At 36.2% G+C, this 22,106-nt stretch overlaps 3 protein-coding genes across 10 annotated transcripts; 2 read left to right on the top strand and 1 right to left on the bottom strand.

Moving 5' to 3' along the window:
• Positions 1-2,557: 2,557 nt before the first annotated feature.
• On the bottom strand, positions 2,558-11,907 carry LOC110928432 (alpha-aminoadipic semialdehyde synthase). Its single transcript, XM_022171450.2, has 24 exons — positions 11,431-11,907; positions 11,276-11,362; positions 11,066-11,195; positions 10,805-10,978; positions 10,493-10,575; positions 10,288-10,383; positions 9,678-9,753; positions 9,424-9,595; positions 9,183-9,279; positions 8,892-9,052; positions 8,464-8,521; positions 7,791-7,931; positions 7,347-7,694; positions 7,179-7,259; positions 6,874-6,939; positions 6,663-6,780; positions 6,457-6,586; positions 5,344-5,423; positions 4,818-4,976; positions 4,351-4,600; positions 4,166-4,274; positions 3,934-4,095; positions 3,782-3,851; positions 2,558-2,762 (listed from the first exon to the last, which is right to left on the bottom strand). Exons 1-24 carry the CDS (start codon positions 11,677-11,679, stop codon positions 2,710-2,712), a joined length of 3,150 nt encoding a protein of 1,049 aa, XP_022027142.1. The 5' UTR covers positions 11,680-11,907; the 3' UTR covers positions 2,558-2,709.
• A 283-nt stretch (positions 11,908-12,190) lies between these two features.
• On the top strand, positions 12,191-16,516 carry LOC110928431. Of its 8 annotated transcripts, none has more exons than XR_002586339.2 (10): positions 12,206-12,552; positions 12,630-12,769; positions 12,943-13,036; positions 13,248-13,321; positions 13,389-13,461; positions 13,555-13,629; positions 13,727-13,933; positions 14,079-14,135; positions 14,210-14,320; positions 14,880-16,516. XR_002586339.2 is itself a non-coding variant. In XM_022171445.2 (9 exons), exons 4-9 carry the CDS (start codon positions 13,289-13,291, stop codon positions 14,894-14,896), a joined length of 462 nt encoding a protein of 153 aa, XP_022027137.1. In that variant the 5' UTR covers positions 12,200-12,552; positions 12,630-12,769; positions 12,943-13,036; positions 13,248-13,288; the 3' UTR covers positions 14,897-16,516. The 8 variants fall into 8 exon arrangements, 5 of the variants coding, with proteins under 5 accessions (XP_022027137.1, XP_022027139.1, XP_022027141.1 ...); XR_004888096.1 differs by having other exon boundaries at positions 14,210-14,383; XM_022171445.2 differs by lacking the exon at positions 14,210-14,320 and having other exon boundaries at positions 12,200-12,552.
• A 90-nt stretch (positions 16,517-16,606) lies between these two features.
• On the top strand, positions 16,607-21,699 carry LOC110928430 (DNA replication licensing factor MCM4). The gene is made up of 17 exons (XM_022171444.2): positions 16,607-16,762; positions 16,850-17,395; positions 17,500-17,628; positions 17,800-17,881; positions 17,958-18,090; positions 18,178-18,249; positions 18,315-18,431; positions 18,505-18,618; positions 19,372-19,584; positions 19,876-19,974; positions 20,075-20,235; positions 20,351-20,447; positions 20,519-20,680; positions 20,758-20,917; positions 20,991-21,127; positions 21,202-21,255; positions 21,408-21,699. Exons 1-17 carry the CDS (start codon positions 16,693-16,695, stop codon positions 21,480-21,482), a joined length of 2,421 nt encoding a protein of 806 aa, XP_022027136.1. The 5' UTR covers positions 16,607-16,692; the 3' UTR covers positions 21,483-21,699.
• The last annotated feature ends 407 nt before the right edge of the window (positions 21,700-22,106 follow it).

The following is a 22,106-nucleotide window of genomic DNA, read 5'->3' as shown; positions in this document are numbered from 1 at the left end:
CTCTTTACCCTGTGACAGTCCAAGTTGGTATAAGCTCGTTTTTCTCATTAGTGATGACAGCCATTCCGCCTTTTTTGAACTACATGAATTGGGCTGACTCAAGGTTATCAAAGATGGATAGATCAGCCATGCATCAAGTAGTCTAATGACTTCTTTTTTCACCACGTCTTGGACGTTTGGGTTTACCCTCCTTTGTGGTTATATCACAGGCTTGTATACTTCCTCCATGAGAATCTTGTGTGTGCAAACTACAGGGTTGATCCCTTTAATATCCATGAGCTTCCAAGCGATTGCTTTCTTGTGCTTCCTGATTGTCTCGAGCAATTGTTACCTTTTCCTAATTAGATAGATGAGATGAGATTATGACTGGGAGTTTGGAATCCGCATCGAGGAAAGCACATTCCAAATCGCTCAGAAGTTCCTTTAGTTCAAGAAGTGGTGGTTCCTCAATGGAGGGGGGAGTTTTTGGTTTGTCCCTTACTATGGTTATATCCACCGTTCCAGGTGATTCTTCTTGTACTAAGGATACTTCTTAATAAAAAACTTCATCTTTTATTTCTAGAGCAAAAAGAGCTTCTTCGCGAGGATTAGAAATATCATTGTCAAATTGAGGGTAAATTTATACTTTTCTTTATTTTTATTTTCGTTTTATCGTCCCCAATTTATAATGAAACTTCTTTATTATATTTTTGAAATAGAGCTCGAACAATACCTGGAGGGTCGTCCAAGAACAGAGGTGTATCATCAAGAATGACAATGTCAGTAGGGATAGCTACACCATTGACTTGTACCAAAATGTCTTCTATGATTCCTTTTAAATAATGGATGGTGTGATCTGATAGGTAGATTGGAAGTTGAAGAGGAATATAGTCATCCGCCGCCAATCTTTTAAAGATTTCATATAGAATTAAACTTATACATAAACTGTCATCTATATATATCTCTTGGATAAAAATATTTTCAAAATAACATGAAGAAAGTTTTATTGTATTATTATCAAGACAATCGTCTAACTTAGAATATTATTCCTTTCTAAAACCAAGTATGGGATTTCTTTAATTTTTCTATCGCTAAAAATTGCTTTTAAAAATCTAGCATAAAATGGAATATTTTCTAGATTTTCAGAAGAAGTGGAAGTAATACGTACCTCTTTGATTAACGATATATACTTACCTTTATCTTCCTTTTTTACTTTTGAGGGGGATGACTTGATTTTCAACTTGAACCACCTTTTTACCTTTGAGACATGGCCCGTGGTAACTTCCGAGCATGAGGCTTCCTCCGTTGCGTCTTCTAAGCCACTGTTTGTCGAGACACAGGGCATGTCTGGCGAGACAATGCCCATGGCAACTTCTATACAACAAGATTTTTCCTCAAAATCGCAAGTTAATCATTAGTTTCATCTTCCTTTACACTCGAATAGACAATATTTTGGTAAGGGTCCACTAGAATAAGTATAGTGAAATTTTCATCAAGGTGAGGAGGTCACTCCTAACATGATGGTATAATTTCATGGAAAAAAAGGATTGCAGATTGAGAGCTACCACCAAAGTGAGGGTTTCACTCCTATTTTGGTGGGATCGTGTCGTATGTATAATACGAGTGTTTTCGTGCCTTCGTGCCTTCGTGTTTGTGGGATAAGTGTCTTTAGGAAAAGTCATATGTATATTTTTGAGGCATAAGAAGGATAAAGAAGAAGCATATAGGAAGCATTTTGTATAATTAACATGAATAATCAAGAATGGTCAACGTTCGGGATTCCTAACCATATACTAGGTCAAATCATGGCAATTTTACTAATTCTCTATGGTTATGGCTCTTATACCAATCTGTCACATCCCAACCGATGGTGAAAACATCAGAGTGAGACGAAAATGAGATTATCCGAAAAACAAAGTGATAAACCACAGGGAACAGGAATGTAATTTCCAAAAGTTGGGACTAAAGGTGTTACTTTGCAAAACCACAAGGACTATCCGGGCATTTTATTCTATTTTAGTTAAAGTTAAAAGAGATGAATAAAAATGAATTTTAACCATTTTCTTGTATTTAACTTTTTTTATATAACTGAAAAGATGAACATGTATTTTGATATTTCTATTATCGCAAAATGGTGTCCTCTGCATATAACCCTCCCCTTGTCTATGTACGTGCGTAGGAGGGTGGATACAGGTGCAGGTGTGAGCAGCCAACGAGAATAACTTGGGTTATCAGTAGTGGAGGAGGATTTGCCTGGTTCAATAATAATTTTGGGTTTTGGACAGGGGGGGATAGTACCATCCACATAATCAAACACCTTATTACAATCATAGCTATCCGTAATTCGTTGGAGGGATGGTAAGTGAGTGTTATGGGCGGTCTTTTCAGTAGCGGAGAAGGCAGCATGATCAATTTGATTTGGCCGGAAATTGTTTGGTATTGATGATTGGAATAGAAGATTGTTTCCTGTAATTGGATTGGAATCTACTAGAACCTGTAAAAGTTCTTGGAACCGACCGGAAATTGTTTATCAGAAATTGTTCCGGCAAGGTAAACGATCGAGCTTCTTTTGGCGCTCTGATACAAAGTGATACCGATAGGTTCCATAGATTTGGTTATCGTGATAAACTTGTCATTACAATACAATATAAAGACAAAGATATTACATTTAGGACCCTCTGATGTAATTAATACACTTGGACTAATAAAGAATCATCAGACTGACAATTGTTAATCAATCTTCTCCATTATGTTGAATCCATAAGCGTGTAAGATTTCCAGTGCTGCAGACAACATATAAACAAGTTGGTTTTGGTGATACAAGGTTCCATCATCTAACAAAATTCTATCATCTCACATTTCTCACAAAATATATGCGTTTTCGTTTTCATTTTAACCTTACCCTATAAATATATATAGGGTAAGGTTTTTCCTAAGCGTAGAATTTTTCTAGGGTTAAGCGTTTATGGTTTGGCTTTGGCGGGTAGTTTTTAGCTTTTTATGGTTTAAAGTTTAGGGTTTAGCAATGGTTAGATGGATTTTTTCGCAAATTTTCTCACGAACCTTATCGCGAGATTAAAAAAAAAACAAACTTCAATCATTGCGAGATTAAAAAAAAGAACAAACTTAAATCATTTAATTTTTTGGATCAATAATTCATATATATAAATTTTTTTACTCCTTACATACAAGTCTATGTTAACATTAATAAATACAAATAAACTAATTTGTTCATATGTACTTTTTGAATTTCAAAAAGTTGATCTACAGATGTACAGGTTGTGTAGGATACATACCTACGCATGATTTACACACCTGTAGCCTGTGGGTTATAAAAAATAACGGATTTTATTTATATATATTTTAGTTAATTAAAAGAGATGAATAAAAATAAATTTTAACCATTTTCTTGTATGTTAATTTTTTTTTATAACTGAGAAGAACATGTATTTTGTTCTTTCTATTATCGCAAAATTGTGTCTTCTGCGTATAACCCTCCCCCTATCTACGTACGTGCGTAGGTGGGTGGATGCGGGTGCAGGTGTGCTATAAGGAATGCATTATAGGACAGGATTTTCACTCGAGTATTGCGCTTCTCTACTTAAAACTGGTTTCGCAACAAAGATGTCCTTGGCCAATTTTAAGTAAAACTCTCTTTCTAACTACCATGGTTAACTATATATTTAAAATACAACTTAGAGTTTGTGTTACGGTTTTAATGTTGCCGCCGAAACGTGCGCTTTCTGTTTACTACTACATATATCATAACACAAGTGCAACCACAAAAGAGCATGGGAATTACCTGGCTCATAAACTTCTGGATCAATAGGCCTTAGGACACCAGTAGTTGTAATATTTTTTGCAAGTAAAAGCTGCAGATTGAAAGCACGTTTGTAGTGACACCAAATAGTGTTAATGAAAGTAAGACTCGTATGAATGAAAAGAAATGTGTACCAGGGTTCCAATGGCTACAGGAATTCCGACAGTGAAAGCCATGGCACTTGTTTCTTTCCCATTCTCAACCCTTCCAAATTCCAATAAGGTAGCCTGGCGGTGCTCTGTGGGGCACCCATTTGAGAAATCTACCACTATTTCATGATGCAAAAGAACCATGTCCTGACATTGTTTTCCTTTTAACTTAGTTACATACACCAGTATCTTATTTATATGAATTTTGGTAAACTACCTGTTCTGTTCTGGTATAGGCTAATCTTTCTTCCATGCGGAGGCATGTCACATCAAATGCAGTTTGGCATGTTGAGGGTACCTCTGTTTGCTCGTAAAATCCCAAAAATCTAATGCAAAACCAACCATTTGTTAGTAGACTTACTAGTGGTTGGTTATAAACATAAGAAAAGCATTTGTGCTTACATAATTGCTTTAGCTGTCCTGATTGCAGCTTCATCCTGTTTGCAGATTCCAAGTGCTAGCAGCCTTTCTGATATAAGCTTCTCTGCCTTGACTGATTCTTCTTCATCATCAGAGTTATCTAACTCCAAAAGTGCAAATAGAAATGTTCTATATGTAGCAGGTCTAGGTCTATCTTTATTTGTAAGAATTGGACAAACTTCATTATGGAAGAAACCAATTCGTGCCAGTGAACCCATTATCTCACCAAACCCTGTGCCAGATCACATAAGAACCAACACGAAAAACTTCCATCAATCCAAATTTCAAAAAATCAGATACTATATTTGTTTCATCTTTTAGTCCGTTCCAATAATATGTATGTAATGAAGGAAAGGGACACCCAAAAGGGGATATGATAACAACCAAATCAATACTTATGCTATGTGGCAATACCAAATTAAGCAATCATAGTAGTTATTAGTACCTACCTTGATAACGCAGAGTCCCACGAAAGATTGTCAAGGCTTCATCTTGTATACCATACAAATCCCCATAAATTAAGGAGTTGCGATTGGGTAGAACCTCCAGAGCAAAAGCTGGAAAATCATGTAGCCGGAATTTTGTCGCTGACTCGTATATCTTATCCCCTGAAAGTTCATACCATGCAAAATTTAGTCCTTCCTTGGGCCATGATGAACAATTATTAGCATCTCAAACAACTTACTCTTAGTAAACATATCAAAAGACAATTGCACTGATATAAACTTAGTGCATCTTACGCTACATATTTACTTTTTAAAATACCTCACAACTTATTGTTAGTATACATATCATCTTACAATTGCACTTATATCAAGTTAATGCATCTTCTTCTATATACTATGTTATTTTTAAAATGCCACAACACTATCCATACAACAATGCAAAAGGCACGTGTGTAAATTATATTATATTGGATGGTGAAATATGGGCCAGGCCAGCACAACCCTTTTATGAATTTGTTGAGTGACTTACCGTCAACATGTACAGTTCCTCCATCATGTCTGTAGGTGGCAGGATTGCACCCAGATCGTATAGCCCCTGCTGGATTCCAGCTGCAAGAGTTTTGTAACAATAAATACTAGCTATAGCCAAACATAATCCTGATTAATAGTCTTACTACATGCAATGAATTCTTGTCCGTTTCTTTCAACAACTTGTAAACATTTAAAATGTAGGTAGAGTCTAGAGACAAGACTTGGGAGATTACAACATAAACGTGTTGTTATGATTTACAAGCTGTAAAAGTGACTGGAATGTATTCCAACAAGGGGAACCCTCAATATATCAGCAAGCCTATATCATCGAAATGCAAAAGTTCAAACAAAGCATCAAGATAAGGGCGTCGAAATGTTTACCAACTTGACACGATTATCAATGAAAGGGAAATCCAGTTTTACTTGCCTCAAAGCCGTTGTAGAGGGATGGCCTAGCCGACAGTGAGCATCCCTATACTAAAATCACATATGTCCGTTGTAGGACGTGACAATACGGAAAGGCAGTAGAGATCTTTTAGTTCAAAACCGATGCTAATCAACCAAATCGTCCAATAACCCGGTGAGATGGATACAAAAGGTTATTTTGTTTAGTAATATAGCTCACTGAACAAAGGTTTTCCAAAAAATTAGGAACTAAGAGGACAAAAGAAAGGTTAAGGTTTGTCAAAGTACTAGTGAATCCAATGTCGCAAACCGGGGTTGAGGATGATCCATAACCTAAGGTGAGAAACATCATGTAGGCTAAATAGAAATAGAATACCTTGATATATGTGATGAGTGGCTCATAATCAACAAATCAAGGACAAGTAAAGGGTAGAGAATGTACAAGAGTCAGCCAAATTGGCTTGCACATCAAGTACCCTTACATGTAGATGTACGCATAGTAAGGTGATGCTTGGATGCCATAGAGGAGAAAGCAGCGGAGTTGCTCAAGAATAAGTGTCAAACACTAGAATACATGGATGACAAACTAGCAATTAACATCATGGCGTCCGTCTTGGCTAACCAAGAGAAGGATAAGATACACAAAAGAACACACAAGTAAAGTAAATCCCATTTAAGGGCAAACAATATAAGTTATTAAAAGTACCTGAACTTGTAAGCTAATGGGTTATTTGCAGCTGCAGGAGATGGAATACCCCCACAGTTGGATGTAAAAGACCTGATTTTCCCTCCTTGGGCATGTGCTTCGTTGATCATCTTCATTGCCATCATATGATCTGAACCATAACACATTCATCTCAAACAATGCTGTTTCTCGATCTTCATATTCTAAGAATAAATAATAACAACTACCTATTCCAGGATCCAAGCCCATTTCACCAAGAATTGTAATGCCACAACCTTTGGCTGCATCATGTAGCTTCAACATTGAATCATTAATGTAGCTAGCAGTAACAAGATCTTTTTTATGCTGCATTAACAAACATAAAACCTATATAAAAAAAAACCAATGCATATTGTGTTTGGTCTTCAGCATTGCCATGTTTAAACAAGGGTACAATACCTCAATGCAGACATTAGCGATGGTATTATGAAAACTTGCAGGCAGTAGACTGATAACAATATCGACCTGTGTGCATAAATTATTTAGTCAAAATTTAATGGTCTAGTTGTTTTTTTTTTTTAATGGATGAGTTGCGTAACAAAGAAGAAGAAACATAAACCCTTCTAGTGTTGATACTCAAAAACTCATTTAATTAGAGCCTTAGGATTGAAATCAATGAAGGGTCCAGATGTGTTCTCTATTTTTTTCTTATGACCCACAAAAACTGAAGAATAGTGATAAAAGCAATAGCAAGTAGGACCTACCTGACTGACGTATTTACTGAGACTATCATGATCCATCACGTCCAGCTCAACTGCAATTGCATCTGGAATACCATTGATTATCTACATCCAATAAACAATGACAATGATAACAAAACTAGCGGATAGCAAACAGCGAGCACATGAACTATGAGTGATAGTTGAGTGTACCTCCTCTGCATCCTTGAGAAAAAGGGATGCAACTATAACTTGAACATAGTTGTGCTCCTCGAATTCTGCTGCTATCTTACATGATTTTTTCCATTCTGATGGTGAATTGCTGTTTCCAATTGAAGACAAGAATTCAACAGCAGGTTGACAAACCCGCCCCGCCCCTAAAATAAGAACTGTGTTCCTCTTTTTTGAACCATAACCACCCATCTTCACACAAGAATCCTTCACTTCCCCAACCTTGACAGCAAACAAATTTGTTTTTCCATTGTCCTCTTCCTTTGTGTTTGCTATAGATGTCAAGCTATCAACTATTTTATCAAGGACTGCACTATTATCTGCACCAACCTAGTAACATATACATACAGACTAATTAAGGGCAAGCACAATAGTGGAAATAAATGAACTATCAATGATAAGGATGTTAACTATAAAAAAACTTACTTCGAGTTCTGAGTAAGACATTGAATCGGCGCACTGACCCACTTGACATTTGACGAGATGAAAGGAGCCCCCAGCAGCTTCAATAATATCCAAGGCCTCATTGATCAGAAATTGGTCAAAAAGATGACCGCTTATAGAAACCTGTATATGTTAAGACTATCAAAACATACCAATTTTAAATTTAAGTGTGTTTATACACACACACATATATGGGCATGTTTAATACAGACCCAATTTTAGAATATAGAAAAGCATAACCGTATAAGCACTTGTATGCAGTGCACTGAAAATAATCACATATGGTGGGAGAGAAAGAACATCAATGTTTGAGATGATCTAAGGGTGTCACATCAACAAACTTCTTGAATCAAAAGGAATGGAGGGGCAAATGATGTTTTAATTTTTAGCACTGTGTTTTAATTTACTTCAACATGACGTTTTATTTCTAGCTAAGAATCCTTCTCACACTTTTTAGGAAATCCTTCTACAAGCATGCATGCATGTACGTACGTACGCACGTGCGTGTATATATGATGGTTATGTAATTGCATAACCACCTCTCTTTTTCTCTACCTAAGCACTAGTGCACTACGTACAAGTATTTATGTCATTGTCTATTTAAAAGACATGCATTGTGTTGAATGGTAATGAAGCATGAAAGTCGAAAACTAACCAACATAGTGTATCTCTTCTTTTTAGAGAGACCATTTGTAACGTTCCCTTGCGTTTCTCTGAAAATAAGTAGTTGGTAAATTTCCATTAGTTGATATAAATAAAATATAAAACATATTTATGTATATTAAGCAGAGAATGTTTATTTGTTTAAACAAGTCACCCATTAAATCTTCCACGTAAAAACCAAAATCTACATTAGCAGACCTTACACCATAAGCCATGTGCAATACCTTTTTTTTCATTTTGAAAGTAGAAAACGATGAAGAAAAGCTATTACACATAATACAACCAAAATGAAAGATATTCAAGTGTAGCATTATTCTATGTAAACCTATTAGACTATGTATATACACACACACACACATATGTATCAAGCAAAGAAGAAGAACAGGATACATTACTATTAAGTTAGATGAGAATACGTACTGTGAATTCCGCATTCGGGGAATATATTCGTATAAGTGAGTAAGAGCCCCTCCATGTGCTATACAAGCTCTCTTTAAGTGAAGAGGTAGATCCTCAATATCCTTAGTCGAAGCCAAGTTCCCAATAAAATGGGAAAGAACATCACCAAAATGTTGGGAAGCCTTTATGATAAAAGCTAGCAGGTTAGACGCAATATATATACAATACAAGAACAATGGTAGCTGATAAAAATAACATTAAGAGATGACACAAAGAGCACATTTAAGAGATACTAGTATTCACAGCATGCACCTCTTTGGCAAATTCAGTTGGCAGAATGTCAACAGCTAAACATATTACACCATCACCCTCCATGTCTTCATGATACGAGTCACCAAGCGGGTCATATCTACCACAAGATTGACAAAACTGAAGTAAGTATTTGAACATTGTAATACAAGGAAAAGAAGAAGAAAGCATGAGATGTAATTACAATAAACAAAAAGCGTTAGTGAGGAGTTCAAATATATATAAGTTAAAGAGATGGATAAACCTGAAAAAAGGTGAGTCAATTAATGTGGTTCTGTTGACAAATTCTATAGATCCTCCTATATCACAAGTAATATCACAAATCCCAACAAGTGGAGAGCCTTTATGCACTAGATCTTGTAGCTGCTGGTAACTCAATAAACGAGGATATCTTCTCTCCCAGTACATGCAATTAACTGCCCACCAAAACAAAAAAGAGAGGTGAGACAAAATAAGTGGACTTAAACAACGACTGTACATGTAATAGATTTTACAGACCTATAACGGATGCATACGGAGCAACCTTCTTGTGAAAAACTGGCTCGTATCGTTCAGGATGTGCATAGTATTCAACCTGGAATTGAACTGTCAACATATAACATTCATACAAGAAAAAGACAATGCTGTTCTTGTGGCAACACAAAACTTATTTTAGGTAGAGTAAATTACAAAAATCGTCCTTTATGTATGTCACTTATTGCAAACTGTGTCCTTTATCTTCAATAATTACAGAAAACGTACTCGATGTTTGCAAACCCTTGTAAGTTATGTCCTTTAGCCCTAACTCAGTTAATTTTTTGTGGTTAAATCTGACAAAATGGACCCCACATTAGGGTATTTTGGTCATTTTACTCTCCTGTGGGGTCCATTTGGTCAGATTTAACCACAAAAATTAACTGAGTTAGGGCTAAAGGACATAACTTGTAAGGGTTTGCAAACATCGAGTACATTTTCTGTAATTATTGAAGACAAAGGACACAGTTTGCAATAAGTGGCATACATAAAGGACGATTTTTGTAATTTACTCTTTTAGTTTTCAATACAACAATGACGTTAGCAAAGTTACTCAGCAAAGTGATTGGAAACTTATCCTCTCAAGACTACGTACTTTATCAAAGACTTGAACAGGATCACTATGTTCAACCATGTCTTCATAACCCACAACACAGCCATACACTTGGAAAGCTCTTCTGGGCAGAGAAGCCTACCACAAGAAGTGAAACATGATGCAAATTATCTATTTTTCATACAACACTCTACATTTGAAAAGGGAAATGCAGCAAAGGAACTTGTGTTCTTTCTCACAAACATACCGTGTCAAATAATTCTGGAAGTCTACTTGAATCCACAAACGTATGAGGGAGAAGCTTGAATATTTCTTGTGCTCCAAGAGAAACTAAGATGTAAATCCAAAACAAGTAAACAATGCATACAATATTTTGTAACATGCATGCATGGTGTATGTAGATAATATATCAAAAATAAAACATAATTTACAGTTGACAAATTAATTATTAATACATGAAAGAAAGTAATTGGGGTTTGCTAATCACCTAGACCCTGAAAAAGAAAGTAATTGGGGTTTGCAGCTAATCACTTAGATTTGATGAAGTAGACATACATACCATTTCCAGAACCAGTGAAAACAAAAACTAGAGGACATATTGTTGAGGGCAATCCGGTAGTAGCGATCTCTTCACCGACGGAAACAACTGCAGCCTTGGCAGCAGCCAGTGAGGGATACATATAAGACGAACCTAGCGACAGGAATGGGGTGGAATATCCAAGACTCAGATACCCTGAAAGCAGTAAGAAATCATCAAATTCAGTCCAATATGATGAGACAATGAAAGTTGCTTAATTGAAAGGAAAAAAGGAGGATTTACTTCTTCCGAGTCCACTTAAGAAGTCGACAAGGCCAGCCCTACCAGCAAATCTGCCAAAAGCAAGTAACCTTTTCCCCTCATCTCCAACAATGAGCTCATAATCAAACAAAGATGCCCTTTCAGCCAAGATCTATAGCACCACAAGTGAATATGAATATGGATATTGAGGAGATGGAAAGAAAGAAAGAAAGAAGTGATATATGTATATACTTTATCTAGCAAGGGCATATTCTCTTTCTGTGCCTTGTGAGTGTGGGAGAAAAAGGCATATGCTCTGTCAGGAAGAATCATCTCCAACTGCACCAAACAGTAATCAGTATTGAGTAATTTGAATTTCTGTAAAGAAGAAATGCATAATAGAATACCTTTGGTTGCTTGATGCCCAATATGAGACCACAGTCAGACAAATCCTCAGAAACCTCACAACCAACATCCTCATAGAGAGCATCATGATGTATACGCTTGGTTGATGGTTGTACAATAATGCGTGTGACTTCCGCTTTACCCTTACCACTGTGGAGAAGTCGAGCACAGTGGGCGGGTGTTAAAGGGGCCCGTCTTTCCCATTTGTTTGTGGATTCTGAGAGAATCCCTATAACTCCATTGCCCCGCATGTTTTAAACAAAATGGAAATTAGTAATGTTGAAACCCTAACAGAAGAAGAAGAAGAAGAAGAAACCTGTTTGGGTTTTTCAGTGGGACAATGAATGTGGTTTAGTAAACATCGCTGATGATGGTGGTGGTGATTCATAGTGACGTATGCGGAAAGGGATGGATAACGATTACAAGTAGGAGTCGTGATAAAGATGACGAAGATCACTGAAAACGTGAGAAACCTTCCGACGACATTAAACTAATCACGTGAAAGTGAAACTTGTTGCCAACTGTCCACCCATCAACATCAACATCTTTTTTTTTTTTTGAAAGGTACCAACATCAACATTTATGCAACAAAACAAAAACTTAATTAACCAATCCACCCATGCCATATATTATATTTATTATGTTTATATAAATAACTAACAATTTATTCTATATCCTACGTTTTTCAAAGAGGTCGTACACTAATCTATTATCTATTATATATAATAAACATAAGAATTTGGGCTGACGTGGCGCGTTGTTAGAGCTTCTCACAATTGGTTTTAGCGGGAAACTTCTCGGGTCAAGATATGGGTCTACGCGGTGTCCATTTTGAGGTTATGACCCGAGTATTTAAATAGTCAAATAACCTAAAATCTCATAGCTTCTCTTTCACGCTATGTGCTTTCTTCTTCCTAAAAACCCTAAATATCTCGATCGCCAAATTCTTCTCCTTCACTCCTTTCACTCCTGTTGTTCTTCCTCCTCCGCTTCAACTCCCCATCTGACGTTGATTTTATCAACAAACCCTATCGAACAATATACCCGATCAATCCGTTCTTTAGTTTCTTCATTCCTTTTTCAAACCCTAAAACTCCAGCTGTACAAAGATTGAAGAGTAGCAGGTTTGGAATCCTCCTCTGATATATGTTCTCCCTTTGATAATCTGTTTGTTTCGTTTGAGATGTTGTTTGGCCTTTAGGGTTCTACATCTAACTTAAAACTTATGTGGTGATGGTGCTGTGCTTTTGTCGCTGGAAACCATGGTAGAAAGCGGTGGTGGTTGAGGGTTTCACTGCAAATCTGCTCTGTTCTTCGCCGATTCATGATTTATATTTGAAGGTATGTTGTAAAGTTCATTCCTTCTTTGATTTTTTTATTGTTAATCTGCTCTGTTCTTCACCGATTCATGATTTATATTCGAAGGTATGTTGTAAAGTTCATTCCGTCTTTGATTTTTATTGTTAATGTAATTAATCTTTGTTAACTTTTATTTCTTTTCGACATCGTTGAAGGGTATGCGAACACAGATTTAGGGTTAGATCTGGCGAAAGTTCTGGAGGATGGTTGATGTGTTTTTGATTTCCTTGATTTTGGTTCCGTTAAAAGGTCTATTCTTTCGTTTCCTTGATTTTGGTTCCGTATAGGTACGGTTCGGTAATGTGTTAGTCTTAGGAATTTTTTTTGGTCAGAATAAAGGTTGTCAAATACAGAAAATAATAAATTATGGGAATAAAAGTTTTGGTAAAAAATAATGAATTTAAGTTTCAAACATTCAATCTTATAGATGGCGTTTATTGAATTGGGTTGTTTTGTGTAGGTGAAGGTGGACATGAGAGTGGATATCAGTGATCCGAGGCTATGATGGATTGTAACAAAATTATAGTGAATTGGGTTGTTACAATCTATCAATTTAACCATTTGCTTGATCAATTGATTTAGTGGGTTTTTTTTTTGGTAGGATAAGCAAGAAATTAGAAACAGCTATGATGGATTACTATCTGCTGTTGCAGCTATGACAAATAGTATATTTGGTAGGTGTTTTTCTGTTGAATCCAAATGATATATTTTTTTTACAAGAAATTGATATATGTAAATGATGAAGTCTGTTATATTTTGTATCTCAGAGTTTTCAGAGTCGCTACAGGAAGTAGGGACCTGTTTGCTGGACAAAACCGTAACCGATGCTAATGGTGAATGTGGTAATAAAAGTTTTGTTATAAAACTGTTTGGTTGTTTTTACAGTATTTATGACTTTTGTATACACTTTTGCGCGATGTGTTTACTATATACATTCAGGAAGAGTGTTACGGTGGCACAAGGCTGAATTGGGTGGTGATCGACGGCCGATTTACTGCGGTGAACTGCGACATAAAACAAGACGACAACGTCATGCGTGCTGGGGCTGTTTTGGGAAGAGTCTCCAGCCACTAACACAGCAGCTGCTTCTCGACGAGGTAGGGGTTCTAAGAGAAGTCGTGCTTCCGAAGCTCCCAAATTTAACTGGTGAATTTAAATTCCTTCATGCTTTTTAGATTTAAGCCTTTGGGCTCTGCAATGTAATTGTATAACGGGTTAGAACGAGCTAGGTTGGTTGTGCCAACCGTTAAAGACATTCTAATTCTTTTTTTTACTTTTGTAACGTGCTAAGGACGATCCTTATGGCCAAAATTAAGAAGATCAACATTATGCATGTTACGGCTTGCAGGTATGTACATATGATGCTCATTTGGTGAAACTAACGTTTACTGTTTGGATGACTAATCATGAATCTTGCGATAGGTTAAGGACCGACCGTTATTAGACTTCCCATTTCACCAACAAAACACTCTTTGCCCCTCCCTTTGCATCAGTTGCAGAACATTATCATCATCCATGTTTGGTGTTTTTTTGGTGAGCTGCAATCATTAACACCTAAACCAATCATCATCTTCATCTATGTGTTTGAGCAATCAGGTGTAATTTTGTATAGTTGTATTCATATATCATAAATGTAGTCACTTAGATTTCATATATTAGAATTTGGTTCATCAACCACTGTTTAATTGGTGTAAGCTTGCGGTTCCTAAGGATACTTGTCTTGCTTGGCAAGCCTTATGTGGGAAAGTCCCTACAGCCTCGGCCCTTGCGTCTAGAGGCATGGTTTTTGGAGATGGGATATGCTCCACGTGTAATATCGCTGTGAAACCAGAACTCATTCGTCGATTGGTTACTCACCGATACGCCTTAAACCTTGAAACCTCAAAAAAAAATTTATAACTGAAGGTTATTGATTACTATAATTACATTCTTTCTTCTGTGGGCATGCTACATTCAAAATTTTTTCTTGAATTATAAAGATGAAGTTTGGTGAGGTTTGATGTTTCATGTTTGCCTAGGTAGGTTTTAAGTTAGAAAAAAGCTTTGATTTATATAGACAATTATTTACTTTTTTTTTCTGTTTTTATGACAGATCATGTGATTATGTAATTTTGCTGCTGCAAACTGAGCTCCCTTTTTGTGTTAACGTGTGAGGTGGCAAAATGGGTGGTCGAAATGGGCCGCCATTTAGTATGGTTCAAAACAGGCTGGGTCGGGCTGTGTTGATCTGCTGAAATATTTTGTCCATGTCCTTAAATTCTTTTATTTGTAGTTAATGCTTTATTTATGAATATAGAAACAATTATATCAACGTAGGTCTTTCAAACAAAAGCAATTTAGGAGGTTGTATGCTTTATGTAAATAGATATTGGATGCCTGTCAACCCACCTGCTCTATTTTTCACTAAGGTTATTTTTACCAGTTTGAGATAAATGAAAACTTGATACTACCAAGTATAGTGGTTAAAATTGCCAACGGACTGTACCTTTTCAGTAAATAACTAAATACATCATTGTAAAAAAGTTTCACTAATGCTTCCTGTATAAAGGCAAGATCGAGAAAAGGCAGTTTAAACATTCTCGGAACAGTCCATTTATCGTATCCAGATTCAATAGCTAGATAACCAACTATATTAATCAATCCCCGACATCCCTTTTTGTGATTTATAAGGTTAAATATTGTTGTGTTCGTAAGCTATTTCTGTCAAATATTTGTGAAATAGATGAAATATTTGTTTGATTGTACATATGGCTTTTGGGACCTATACGTCTCATGCCTTTAGCTTTTAATATTGGAAGTTACATTTTCTTTAAATCTTTCAGATTATCATCTAAAAACCAACCACAACAACTTTGTTTTTTACTACACTTAAGATCGAAGACAAAATGGGTGGCAAGGGTCAAAATGGGTGGTGTAAAAATGTTTTTTTTTTAGTAAAATTCTAAAGGGTAAATGGTCGGGGAAAAAGGAGATTTCCTAATAGGCTGAAAACGGGCCATCCCACTACTTCTTTGGTTCAAAATGGGTAGTGTAAAAATGGACCTATACCTCCCCTTAGCCTTTTTGATTCCATTAACATGTTATACATTTTGTATCATTTTAAGTATGTATTGCTTATAAATAATAAGTATATTGATAACTTTCTCCAGCCCGGGAAGCATTTCCCGGGTGATAACCTAGTTAATATTATATGGAGACAATGTGGATGCCAGTTAAGTTTACTTTTTTAATTTTTAACTGCATGCTATTTCTATAGAGTGGAAATTACACTTTTCGTCCTTTATGTTTGTACCGGATTGCAATAGATAGTCTTTAACTTTAATAATTACTGTTACGATCCTTTATTTGTAAAACCCATCACACATTTCGTCATTTTGCACTAACCAAGTTAAAATTTTATGTTAAGTCAGATCATGTGCACCTCATGTGAGGACATTTATGTCATTTTACCCATATCCCACAGCCACAGTCTGCCTCATGTCCCTCACCGCGAACCACCCAAGTGGTGGATACTCAGAAAACGTTTCCACCACCTGCGAATCTGGATTCTAGACTGAAATGGAGCGAAGCTGGTGTGATTTGGTATTTAGAACTGTAATGGACGTATAGAACAATATGCAAGATGTGTAATTTGGCACTGTTGTATAATCTAATTGGGTTTTATGATTTGTTAACCGAATAACATTAAATTAAATGATGTTTGATTTCGTGAATTGGATATGATTCCATACGGACAGGACAGGCTTTCTAAAAGTATTTGGGCTAGGCCCGTGAAGGCAGGCCCAGTTCAATCTTTTGGCGCCAAAAGAAGACGAGTATTTCCCGCCTAAAAGTCCCACCCATTTAGCCGCTGGTACACCATCATATTCTTCAATCAACGATCTATCTCTGCCAACAATCTCAACATGGCTGATACTCCTAGCCGCAGAACTCCCGGCCGCCGCAACACCCGTAGCCGTAGTACTCCTGACGCCGGTAATTCTCCATCTATCTATTTATAGATCTGGCCTTCTTATTTGGGTTGAGTTAATAATAATAATAATTTTACTTACTTACTTACAGCAGGAGAAGCACCTTCATCACCTCTTGACTCAAGTCCAATCGGAAACACATTTTCCTCTCCAAACACCAATCGGAAGCGTGGTCGGACGCCTCAATCACATTCCCGCTTCGCCGCCTCCACACCTGACGCTTCTTCTCCGCCGCCCTCATCTGAAGGTGGTGCAGAGCCTGATGCCCAACCCTCTATGTTTGTTTGGGGGACAAGCATCAGCGTCCAAGATGTGAACGCCGCTATCTTGATGTTTTTGAGGAACTTCCGTTGTTCTTCGCAGCAGCAGGATGAGGTGGAGGGGAAATACATGAAGGCTATCAATCATGCCATTGAGATGGGTGGGGAGTCTTTGGATGTGGATGCCAATGATGTCTTTGACTATGATAACGACCTCTATACCAAGATGCTTCGGTATCCCCTAGAAGTTCTTGCCATTTTTGATATTGTGCTCATGGATATGGTTAGTAGAATCAACCCCTTGTTTGAGAAGCATATACAGGCCAGGATTTTTAATCTCAAAACCTCTACTTCCATGAGGAATCTCAACCCATCTGGTTCGTTCCTTCCTTCGTTTTAACTTTATTATTAAACCTTTCTTTTCTTTCTGTTGAGAACATTGAAGGTATTTATAATTGCTTATTATGTAATTCATTACCAGATATTGAGAAGATGGTATCATTGAAGGGAATGGTCATTAGATGCAGTTCCATCATTCCTGAAATCAGGGAAGCAGTTTTCAGGTGTCTAGTTTGTGGCCATTTCTCAGATCCAATTGTCGTAGATAAAGGTAACCTTATGCCGGCCCAATTTATTCCTTCTGATATTTTTATAAATCTTTTTTTTTTTCTTTCTGTGGCATTTGGTGTTACCAGGATGAATTACTGTCAAGTTTTATTGAGTTTATGCACTTGTGTCATTCAGATAGATAGTGTATAATTTTTTATATATATATCCTTAGGACGAATCAGTGAACCAACTATGTGTATGAAGGAAGAATGTAAAACAAAGAACTCAATGACATTAGTTCACAACAGATGCAGGTATGTATCTTGCAAGCACCATCAGTTTCAACCATATAGTAATTTGCTTAAAAATATCTACATTTTGACACAACAGGTTTGCTGACAAACAAATTGTAAGAGTCCAGGAGACACCTGATGAAATTCCTGAAGGGGGTACCCCTCATACGGTCAGCTTGCTCATGCATGACAAATTAGTCGATGCAGCAAAACCCGGTGACCGGGTTGAGGTAAGGTTACACCCAACCCAACATGTTTGTTTTTTAGTTACTCTGCTTCACATCTGAATTATTATTATTATTGTTTTTGTTCAAAAGATCACAGGGATATACAGGGCTATGACTGTGAGAGTTGGCCAAACTCAAAGGACTGTCAAATCTTTATTCAAGGTAAATAAATGTTCACTCATTCGTGTTCAATATTGTTTCTATAATTTCTATGTTTTCATTTTCAGACTTACATCGATTGTCTTCACATAAAGAAGACAGACAAGTCAAGAATGGATGCAACTGAAACTGAACAGAGCCCTACTCAAGATGATCAAGAAACACCAATGGATTACGAAGAACAGGCAATGATGTTTATAAACTCAACTAGCTGATTCATGATTTACATATTGCTCAAATATCTATGTGTAACCGCAGGTGGAGAAACTGAACGAACTATCAAAACGAAGTGATATTTATGAGTTGCTTACCAGGTCGTTGGCACCAAACATATGGGAGTTAGATGATGTGAAGAAAGGACTTCTTTGCCAGGTATGTATATCGTCGGGTAGGGGTGTTCACGGTCCGGTTTTTAGGCCAAACTTTGAACCAAACCTTTAGTAACAGTTTTTGATCACTGAAAACCAAAAGTTTGATTCCACGGTTTGAGTTTCGGTAATAAAATGAATTTAAAATAAGAAATAATGACTTAACTTTATTACTCTAATTGCTTCTGATAATTAATTATAGGTCTGTAAAAAATACACATGCTTTTGTATGTATGTATGTATGTGCATGCAGTCAAAATATCACTGTTTATTCCTAACAAAATTTTGCTACTGCATTATGAAACATAGAATGAAACTTTGGCAAAACAACAGATTAGTTATTCAGTTGAGAAGATATCCATTTAAAATTTGTCTATAAACAGATAGAATAAAAGTCATCAAAGATTGTATATAATAAACATACAAGTTCTAAAAATAAAGGTATAAACATATGAAGAACTAATACCTAGCAGAAGTCAAGAGTAACAAGTTTAAAGCTAAGAATTAAATGTATCTAATGTGAAATATCTAAAGTTTTAAATCTTATGATCTGATCCGGTTGGTTTTCTGCATAAACCCCAAACCAAACCGTTAACTATGGTTTGGAATTTATGATACCGAAATGACCAGTTTCACAGTTTTAAACCGAACCATGAACACCCCTAATATCTGGTCCCGTAAGTGTAATAAGTAGTAAATATGTAATTTGGAAATGTATTATTAACATTATTATTATTTATTTCTGCGAGTGTTGTAGCTTTTTGGTGGGAGTGCGTTGACGCTGGAATCTGGGGCTAGTTTCAGGGGAGACATTAATATTCTTCTAGTTGGTGATCCTGGAACCAGCAAATCGCAGCTTCTTCAGTACATACACAAATTAGCACCCCGTGGTATCTACACCAGTGGAAGAGGGAGCTCGGCTGTTGGATTGACTGCTTATGTCGCCAAAGATCCTGAAACTGGTGAAACGGTATGTCGGTGTCAAAAAGGCTGTTTTTTTTTTTAGTACGGTTGACCTAAAACAAGTTTTGTCCAATATTTTAAAATGTTTGTGTTAATATTTATTAGATAAAGATACATCATATGAGATGAGACTCAACCGTTGACCTGTTTCCAATTAAAATAGTTTTTTTTTTTTAATCTGATTGATTTTTAGAGTTAAAAAGTAATCCAAATGGACCCGTTTATTAGTAGATTGGTGAAAAATGCTGGTTTTAAAATGTATGGTGCTTTTGGACTTACCTATAGAGCTGATTTTTAGGTTTTGGAGAGCGGGGCCTTGGTTCTTAGTGACAGAGGCATCTGTTGTATCGATGAATTTGATAAAATGTCTGAAAATGCAAGGAGCATGCTACACGAGGTGCAATATGTATTCTTTATTCTTCTACTACAAACAACATCTTTTATTAATTAATTATAGAGTATTATGTATGTATACTGGCATTTGATCCTTCTTGTAGGTTATGGAACAACAAACTGTGTCAATAGCAAAAGCAGGGATTATTGCTTCTCTAAATGCAAGAACTTCAGTTTTGGCCTGTGCAAATCCAAGTGGTTCTCGATATAATCCTCGTTTGTCTGTCATTGACAACATACATCTCCCCCCTACACTGCTCTCTAGGTAGGTTAACAACATAATTTCCACTTGTGTTTTCATGTGAAAGAAATACCTTTCTTGTTACTACTACACATAACTTTATGATTTATGATTTCTGATCAACTTGATGTTTTTACAGGTTCGATTTGATATATTTAATCCTCGACAAAGCTGATGAGCAGACAGATAGGCGCCTTGCAAAACATATAGTTGCCCTGCATTTTGAAAATCCTGAGGTTTTGTTTGTTTGTTTGTTTTATATTTATATGGTGAAGTAGTTATCATTTATCTCGACTTTTGGTTGCAGAATTCTGAGCAGCAAGTGATTGACCTCCCAACTTTGATGGCTTATTTGAGTTACGCCAGAAAAAACATACACCCAGAGTTGTCTGAAGAAGCTGCTGAAGAGTTGACACGTGGCTATGTTGAAATGAGAAGAAGAGGAAATTTTCCAGGAAGTAGCAAAAAGGTTCTCATTACAATTTTCTTTTTATTTATTTGCCATAACAGGTTCAAAGTCATCTAACTATATTTTTAAATCAACAGGTGATAACGGCTACTCCTAGACAAATTGAAAGTCTTATACGCCTCAGTGAGGCCCTGGCCCGAATTCGCTTTTCAAATTCTGTTGGGAAAGATGATGTGGTGGAGGCTTTTAGGCTTCTAGAAGTTGCACTACAGCAGTCTGCAACAGATCATGCCACTGGTAACTGTTGAAAAAATATGTTTTAGTGATTGAATTGGCTGACGACAAAAATGTATGTATGTTTTGTTAACAGGAACCATTGACATGGACCTGATAACTACTGGTGTGTCTGCAAGTGAAAGAATGAGAAGGGACAATTTGGTAGGCTTGACTCGCAATATTATTATGGAAAAGCTACAACCTGGAGGTCCATCTACTCGTATGCCAGAGGTGCACCTTTTTTCTTTATATCAGTTAATAATGTTTCTATAACTATTATTACAATTCTTATGAAAACTCTGCAGTTGCTTGAAGAGTTGAAGCAGCGAAGCATTAATGCTGAGTTACATCTTACTGATGTAAGTTTCCCACTACATACATACATACATACATCAAGATTTTTAGCATTCATGCTGCCTAGAACTATTTTTCAACATTCCAGTCAGTGCGTCTTTTATAGAATAATAAAGACTACTGTTGTATTAATGATTTGTTTTTTGATTATTGTCAGTTGCGAAACGCTCTTGGTACTCTTGCAAGTGAGGGATTTGTGGTTGTTCATGGTGACACTGTAAAAAGAGTGTGAAGTGAACCTCCTCCTGTATGCATGACAAAGGTAGAAATAGTGGGCATGAATTCCAGATATAGTATGCTTATTACCATCAAGACTAGTACACAACTTTATGTGTATTTTTGGTTATATGTTGAAGATCATAACAATTTGACATTATAATGTGAGTAACATGTGGTCACTTTAATGATACCTGAGGCAGCAGTGTATTGCTGAACTGTTCCAAAGCTAATATTAATTGTGTGGTGCTAATGGGTCAGAAATGTTTTTAAAGTTTTCATTTGGATCTCTAGGGTAAGGATAGTGTAAAAAGGGCCTAAAGTGTGAGAAGTGTGAGAAATGTATTATAACACTATATATAATACTATATAACATCATATAAACACCGTATAACAATATGTAACACCATATAATACCATATAACACTATGTAACACTATATATCATTATATAACAAATATAACACTATACATCTATCATAGACATGCTATCAGACAACCTATAGTGTTATATTTGTTATATAATGATATATAGTGTTACATAGTGTTATATGGTATTATATGGTGTTACATATTGTTATACGGTGTTTATATGGTGTTATATAGTATTATATATAGTGTTATAATACACTTCTCACACT

This window comes from Helianthus annuus, chromosome 3, assembly GCF_002127325.2.
Source record: "Helianthus annuus cultivar XRQ/B chromosome 3, HanXRQr2.0-SUNRISE, whole genome shotgun sequence".
Taxonomy (NCBI): Eukaryota; Viridiplantae; Streptophyta; class Magnoliopsida; order Asterales; family Asteraceae; genus Helianthus; species Helianthus annuus.
Note: the sequence above shows the minus strand (reverse complement) of the source record. Positions and strands in the feature narration are given on the sequence as shown.

What these genes read in the sequence shown, in the direction of transcription:
- LOC110928430 (XM_022171444.2), top strand. Translation starts at nt 16,693, where the DNA reads ATGGCTGATACTCCTAGCCGCAGAACTCCCGGCCGCCGCAACACCCGT. An exon ending in TCCAATTGTCGTAGATAAAG is followed by an intron (nt 17,629 to 17,799) that starts GTAACCTTATGC and finishes ATATATCCTTAG; the next exon opens with GACGAATCAGTGAACCAACT. An exon ending in TTCCAGGAAGTAGCAAAAAG is followed by an intron (nt 20,681 to 20,757) that starts GTTCTCATTACA and finishes TTAAATCAACAG; the next exon opens with GTGATAACGGCTACTCCTAG.
- LOC110928431 (XM_022171445.2), top strand. Translation starts at nt 13,289, where the DNA reads ATGATGGATTGTAACAAAATTATAGTGAATTGG. An exon ending in ACAAAATTATAGTGAATTGG is followed by an intron (nt 13,322 to 13,388) that starts GTTGTTACAATC and finishes TTTTTTTGGTAG; the next exon opens with GATAAGCAAGAAATTAGAAA. An exon ending in TATGACAAATAGTATATTTG is followed by an intron (nt 13,462 to 13,554) that starts GTAGGTGTTTTT and finishes TTTGTATCTCAG; the next exon opens with AGTTTTCAGAGTCGCTACAG.
- LOC110928432 (XM_022171450.2), bottom strand. Translation starts at nt 11,679, where the DNA reads ATGCGGGGCAATGGAGTTATAGGGATTCTCTCAGAATCCACAAACAAA. An exon ending in AGAAGAGATACACTATGTTG is followed by an intron (nt 7,932 to 8,463) that starts GTTAGTTTTCGA and finishes TAACATATACAG; the next exon opens with GTTTCTATAAGCGGTCATCT. An exon ending in AGGACAGCTAAAGCAATTAT is followed by an intron (nt 4,275 to 4,350) that starts GTAAGCACAAAT and finishes GTTTTGCATTAG; the next exon opens with ATTTTTGGGATTTTACGAGC.